The sequence below is a fragment of the Phocoena sinus genome, chromosome 6 (assembly GCF_008692025.1).
Source record: "Phocoena sinus isolate mPhoSin1 chromosome 6, mPhoSin1.pri, whole genome shotgun sequence".
NCBI lineage: Eukaryota > Metazoa > Chordata > Mammalia > Artiodactyla > Phocoenidae > Phocoena > Phocoena sinus.
This window is the reverse complement of record NC_045768.1, coordinates 56,185,681-56,192,922: the sequence shown is the minus strand read 5'-3', so window position 1 is coordinate 56,192,922 and position 7,242 is coordinate 56,185,681. Positions and strand designations below refer to the sequence as shown.

General features: G+C 39.9%; 1 protein-coding gene across 13 annotated transcripts in view; it reads left to right on the top strand.

Annotated features, from left to right (window-relative positions):
• The first annotated feature begins 120 nt into the window (after positions 1 to 120).
• The window catches only part of PLGRKT (plasminogen receptor with a C-terminal lysine), a 61,269-nt gene continuing 54,147 nt past the window's right edge, over positions 121 to 7,242 (top strand). For 5 of the 13 annotated variants that reach the window (XM_032635620.1, XM_032635616.1, XM_032635622.1 and 2 more), the window contains exon 1: positions 5,346 to 5,476. Coding sequence is in view for 3 of the 13 variants with exons in the window: in XM_032635613.1 (XP_032491504.1) it covers positions 5,373 to 5,390 (18 nt within the window). In the remaining 10 variants the exon portion in view is untranslated. Of the gene's footprint in view, positions 203 to 309; positions 530 to 5,284; positions 5,477 to 7,242 lie in introns of those variants that run through there. The other 8 variants (XM_032635613.1, XM_032635621.1, XM_032635612.1 and 5 more) reach the window with 8 other exon arrangements.

Genomic DNA, 7,242 nt, shown 5'->3' with positions numbered 1-7,242 from the left:
GTTTTTATTCTAGAAAGTAGGTGTGTGTCATAGGAAACATTTTTAAAACGTGGACTTTGTCACTTCCTCAAAGTTCCTCGATATAGTGAAACTATCATTGCTTTGTCATTAAAATAACTTCCCATCAGGACTTAAACCTTTTAAGAATGCTCTGGATCCCTGCTATCCTGCCGTCCTTGAGATCCACGTTGGGGTAGCACAGGTGAGGGTTAAGAAAATCCTCTGGTGACTCCGGATCAATGGTTGAGCCCTAGCTGAAACCACGTCACTCATACTGAGGCGGCGGCAGAATTGTGTCAAGCATTCCCCACTACTGAACTTCTAGATGCGGCTCTCTTGCTCTTTCGTTCTCTCGCTCTCTAGCGCAGTCTCGCTCTCCCTCTCTTCTTTCTTTTTAATTTTAAATTGATATATTGGACTCTTCATTGTTTGCTTTTCCTGTTTATTCATCTCAACTGCAATTCAAATTACTGCATAATGAATGAATATTGAGCTGTCTGTTGTCTTGGATACGGCATTTGCTTCCCAAGTAAGAATTTTCACATTCTTAGAATATCACATATTTTTATTTATTTTTTATTTTTGATGTTGGGGGTAGGAGTTTATTAATTAATTAATTTATTTTTGCTGTGTTGGGTCTTCGTTTCTGTGCGAGGGCTTTCTCTAGTTGTGGCAAGCGGGGGCCACTCTTCATCGCGGTGCGGGGGGCCTCTCACTATCGTGGCCTCTCTTGTTGCGGAGCATAGGCTCCAGACGCGCAGGCTCAGTAGTTGTGGCTCACGGACCTAGTTGCTCCGCGGCATGTGGGATCCTCCCAGACCAGGGCTCGAACCCGTGTCCCCTGCATTAGCAGGCAGACTCCCAACCACTGCGCCACCAGGGAAGCCCACATATTTTTATTTTTTAACTTGGAAAAATACAGAAGATACTGCCTTTACAATCTGGTGGGGAGTGTGAAATTCTCTTTAGCCTCAATAAAATTGTAATAGACTTGGAGATTAGCTCAAATCTCTTTTTGAGGCCACATGGTGAAATAGAGCCGCGTTTTCTCAACTTTATTCCCTGTGATATTTTCTATTTAACCAGTTTCATGTTTCTAAAAATGACACTCAAGACCCAGGACATAGATTTCAAGACCTGCTAGTGGGGTCATGACCATCACGTGGGAAAAAGCTGGCTCTAGAGCCACCTACCACTAACTAGCTGAGTTTTCCTGAGCAAGTAATTTACTGAGTAGGCAGGAATAAGTGATCTCCTCTTAGATGGCCTCTATGATGCATGAATAATTTTTAAAACTGGGGGCGGTGGGGGGGATGTTTAGTTGCTTGTTTATTTGTTTTACCAAAGGAATGTTCAAGGTCTACATAATGATCAGCAGGCAAGGCAGGAGGTGAAAGGAATTTGCCTTTCTCTGAAGTTGTTGATGGGAATGGAAGGTATTTACTCAGCTTTCTCCTCAGTGATTTACATATTACTAATCTGAGGATTTGTGATTTTGTTCATCTCACCCACCTGTTTCCATTCATTTTCCTATACTGTTTATCAAGTTTCTTAATGAAGCCATTCATTTTCCTATACTGTTTATCAAGTTTCTTAATGTTTTTATATCATCTGGAGATAGAAAAACAGGATGTGTTTAGAAAAAAAGAGATTTTATCACTTCAAAAAAGTATATGAAAATCTAACAGCCAGGGGGGCATCAGTCCCAAAACCTTGTTCGTGTTTTGTGATTTGGGTGAAGTGGATGGAGGAGTGCTGAGATATGAGACGAGCAGTGGGAAGCCAGAGCTATAGAACTAGACACCTGATCATCTACAGTATCGCCATGTCCCATTCACACCCCTCTTAATCTGTTCATTTTTAGAGGTTAAAACTTATCATTGCTGATGTGCTATTTCTCAGAGTGTTTCTGAGGGTCACTTGCATCACAGTTGACTTGGGATAGGTGTTTAAATACAGATTCCTGGTCTCTGCCACAGACCTGTTAAATCCAATTCTCCTGGGGGTGGTCCTGGGAGTCTACATTTCGAAACCATCCCCACATGAGTCATGTGCACACTGAAGTTTTTAAAATTGATGATATAATGTTTAAGGGAAAAAACTGAACGAAGAGTTCTTTGCAAGTACAGTTATAACTCTCCTTCCTCCACCTAATTTGGTTTAATTGGTATCAACACCATTCTTCACTCTACCTCTGCCTGTTCTACTTTCACTTTTGCCCCTAAAACAAGAGAGATGATCTTTGTTTGTCCTGACCTTAGAGAGAGAGATTCCAGGCTCTTACAAGTGGGTCTGAAGTGATACTAGCAATTTCCTGGTGAAGGAGCAATTTCCAGTATACTTTCTTGATCATCAAGAACAGGACATAATAAAGATACTTAAACAAACAAAAAGATATTAACAAACTGCTTTGTTTTCACTGAATATGTAGAAATGCATTTTATTATTATATATAAAGACAACATCCAGATTTTCCCCCATGTTCTAGTTTTGATTGTGTAGGGTTGTAAACCACTGCCGTATGTTATGCCCATTTCTCTCTCTCTGTCCCCATCCACCAACTCTCACCTTCTGTTGCCTCCACCTTTGCCATCCACCCCCATAGACTGGTGCCAAACAGATTTCATGGAGCAGAACACTTTGCTCTGGTTATACAATACAACTGTTTAAAATACAGGAGCAATTAACATGTGTGGATGGCCAAGTGGTAGCAGCTTTCATCACTTGACACCCATGCTCAGATGCTTCTCTTAACAAGGGCTGTATTTGTCTCTTACTTCCTGTCCTGAGCTGGAGGAGAGCTGGTCAGGTGAAGAGCTCTTGGCTACAAAGGGCAGCTCCCACACTGTGGGTTCTTTAAAACAAAGATGAGGCCTCCAGCAATGTCCCTTGTCCTCAAGGAATTCATAAACCCAGACATAGATAATTATGACCCAGGTAAATGCTGTGGGAAGTTGGGAACACTCTATGGTAAATAATTTAATCCCAAGGAATCTCAATAAATGAACTGAAGGCTGCTAAAAATAGAATTTACAATTGGGAGATACCCTTTCAGAGAATACTGGGAAATATTTTATCGATTTAATATCTTAGAACTAAGTAACCTAAGTGAATGTTGTACAAATGAAACAGTCCCCTTGTGAGTCATTTTACTTGGTTCGAGAACATGATTTAGTTTAAACGTGTCTGTAGAATTGCCTCCGGGAGTATTATTTTATACTCATTCTTGGTTTTAAACTAAGAACAATATGACTTCTAAAAGTCTAAAAGTCTTCAGAATCTCAGAATCAGGGAAAAACTGATTTTTGTTTTCTGGTATAAGTAGTTATTCAAAGGCCAATTATAGTCACATCCAGGTTACTGGATCTAGAACCTAATTAATCTGCCATTCATGATAATAGATTCATCATAAAAGAATGAGATATAGTTTTTTCTTTTCCCCACCCTATCCTGAAAGGACAGCAAGGCCTTTCTGTTTCTGGAGAGAGAGAGAAAGAGAGAGAGAGATTCCAAACATAAACTAATAAATTTCAGATACTGGAGAGTCCTATTAGAAACAAAAAAAGAAAGAAAAAGAGGTGGGACAATATGATAGAATACCTAGATGTGAGACTCCTTTAGTGTGGTGGCCAGGGAAGTCTTCTCTAAGAGGCGATATTTGAGAAACAAATTATGAAGACAAACATGAAATGATTTGCAGGAAGAACATTCCTGGTAGAGGGGTCAACAGATGCAAAAACCAAGGCTTTTGCAACAGATGCAAAAACTTGGCAAGTTTTAGGGATGGAACAAATGTCATTGTGGCTGGAGTACAGAGTGAAAGGAGGGGTGGTGATCAGATCAGATCATGGTTTTGAGGACCAAGGGAAGAGGGCTGGATTCTAATTGCAATGGAAAACTGCTGGATAATTTAAAGCAGTAGGGTTACCTGATTGGTGCTCCAAAAACATCACTCTAGCTGTGGTCTGAAGCATGGAGTATAGAGGGGCTAGCATGGAAGCTGGGAGTCCTTTAGGAGCTATTGCTGTAGAGTACATTCAAAATATAATTTGGAAGCAGAACTAATAGAACTTGTTGAAGGATATTAGTAGTAATAGAGAAAAGGGAATCAAGGATGATAGATATGATGTAATACGCTATTTCAGGGTAGGATACTACAGCCAGAATTACAGGCTTTCACAATATTTTAGACTTAGAGCTCACAATGTGAGCTCTTTAAGGAAGTCTAAAAATGAAACACAAACTCTCCCATTAAATTATCACTGGAAACTGGTTGTAACCCATCAAGAGACTCATAACTTATTAAGAAGAAATTATTGATACAATCCTTTGTAGAAATGGAAAGTTGGTGGCAGTATGCTGGTGGCAGTATGCCCTGCTCATGGGATTTAATCAGGGTACAACATGACTGACTGGTCTAGGTCATTTGCTATCATAAGCTGAAGAAGTTCACTGGGAACACTGTGCCAGAGATGAGAGGAAAAGGCTCTGAGTTATGATTAGAGCATTCCTTTGACAAATATGCAGAGGGAAAGCCTCAGAGTCTGAGAAATGCCATCAGCTAAGGCAATATCATTAAGGTGTGTGTTTGTGTGTACTCTAGGCATGAATTGGTTTACTTCTTACAGAATATGGCAAAGTGGAGAGTAAGGGGAAAGCATAGGTTTCATTCGCGCTTGTGCATGAACAAGACAAATAGAAACATGAATTATAGACTAGAGTAATAGACATTTTACAACCCCAAGCAAAGGCCCCTGACCCAGAATCTCTTGCTAATTTTGTGTTAATCAGAGCTGACATAGCAAAAGAGAATACCATAGCAGCATTTTAAGAGTAAGATAGGATAGTGACACACTGACCTCAAACACTGAGGTAGACTTGGAAAGTCAGAAGCAACATAGGCATACTTCTATCTCTTGAAGTCCAACTCTCTGAAGGCAAGGCCCCAGGGGGTGAAGATAAGCAGTTTCCCCAAACCTAGTGAGGCCTGGCCTAGGTATGAATTGGACAAGGTGGTTCTAGTTTGCAGCTGATATATTGTAGGGTTGATATCAATCAAAATCATGGGGTATCCATTATTCTGTATGTCACAGACTCTAACAGTTATGAAGATAACCCTCATTTGCTTGGTTTTGATAAAGGGGATAATTAATGCCTGCTGTAACCACAAAAAAATTAACCCAGTGAACTCATCATTTTTCATGTGTTCTTGGAGATCCTAAGAGGAAGATGGGGAGTTGGCATGGGGAAGAATAAAGTCTAACATTGACATGCTTGTTCCCAGGTTTGCTTAGAAGAAGTTTAATGGACACTGTCAGGCCAAGCTTTGCAGCACTTCCAGGGATTCTTGCCACAGAAGGAAGAGAAAAAGAATGAAGAATGAACTCTGGGTATGGTTTTTTGATGTCCCTGGATGGCCCAAACAGATGTTGTGTCTCTCTTGTGAAGAGCTGCAAAAGAGAGAATATATAATAAGGTAGATAATTTTATTCATCAGAGTTCAGGGACTGTTTTCAACTTAAATTGAAATGCTACCTGGGATTCCAGGTAGGAGACCAGGCTGAATTTCTCAGAGGTGCAGGAGGCTGAGAGTCACTGGCTAGGAACAGGGTTATGTGAGTGGCATGGGCTGTAGGTGAAGGAACTTATCAGGGGTTTAGTCTAGTGATATGGAAACCTCATGGTTGAGAAGAAGGAAAAATATAAGCAGCTACTGTAAGTGGAAAAAATATTTGGAAAGAGAGAAATATCTAGGGAAGATTTTAGGCGTTTCCTGTTAAATATGCTGTGCAGATCATTTGCAGGGACTGCTTAAGAAAGCTTATGTGTTATTCTTAAGTGCTTCAGCTGTCAGTTGATGTTTTCTTAGATTGCTGTTACATGCTTGTACTGAACCATGTGAAGCTTCAGTTTTATTTAGGTTACACTCTGAAATATAATCGCCCACTGCTCAAAAAAGCTTTCCTTGACTTGGCTGCCTCCTTAAATTACTATCATCTCTGATTACTCCATTTCAATGGCAAACCTCAACAAACTATATCATCACTTTTTCAACTATCAAGTTAACAAAACAAAATGCAATAATTATAATAAAGATTATAAATATAGCATTTTTATAAAATATATAGCATTTTTTGTCAGACACCATGTCTTGATGATTTACCTACATTAGCTAGTTTACATTTTACAACAATTCTATGAAGAAGATACTATTATCGCCCCTATTTTATTTTTAATTAATTAATTTATTTATTTATTTATGGCTGCATTGGGTCTTTATTGCTGCATGTGGGTTTTCTCTAGTTGCAGCGAGCGGGGGCTACTCTTTGTTGTGGTGTGTGGGCTTCTCATTGCGGTGGCTCCTCTTGTTGAGGAGCACGGGCTCTAGGCACATGGGCTTCAGTAATTCTGGCGTGTGAGCCCAGTAGTTGTGGCTTGCAGGCTCTAGAGTGCAGGCTCAGTAGTTGTGGTGCTTGGGCTTCATTGCCCCAAGGCATGTGGGATCTTCCCAGACCAGGGATCAAACCCGTGTCCCCTGCATTGGCAGGAGGATTCTTAACCACTGCACCACCAAGGAAGTCCCTATCACCCTTATTTTAGACATGGGGATACCAAGGCACAAAACTTAAGTAACGTGTCTGAGTTTATATAACTAGGAAGTGGTACAGCTGAGATTCAAACCCAGGTACTGTGGCTTTAGTGTCTATGCCCTTAACTACCATATAACTGTATCCTTGTTCACTAGTGGTGGCATCATGTATTTGTTCAACCTCAAAAAATTAAACATAGAGTTACCATTTAACCCAGTTAATTCTACTCCTATGTATATAACCAAGATAATTGAAAACATAGGTACAAAAAGTTGTACATGAATGTACATAGCAGCACTATTCATAATAGCAAAAAGTAGGAACAATCCAAATGTTCATCAGTTTTGAATGGATAAACAAAATGTGGTATACCTATACAATGAAATATTACTCAGTCATTAAAAAGAATGAAGTACTGACACATGTTACAACTTGGATGAACCCTGAAAACCTTATGCTATGTGAAAGAAGCCATATACAAAAGGCCATATGTTGTATGATTCTATTTATATAAAATGTCTAGAATACACAAATCTATCGAGACAGAAAGCAGATTAAGAGTTGCCAGGGGCTGGTGGGGGAAGGGGGACTATGGGGAGTGACTGCTAATGGGTATGGGGTTTCTTTTTGGGGTGATGAAAATGTTATGGAA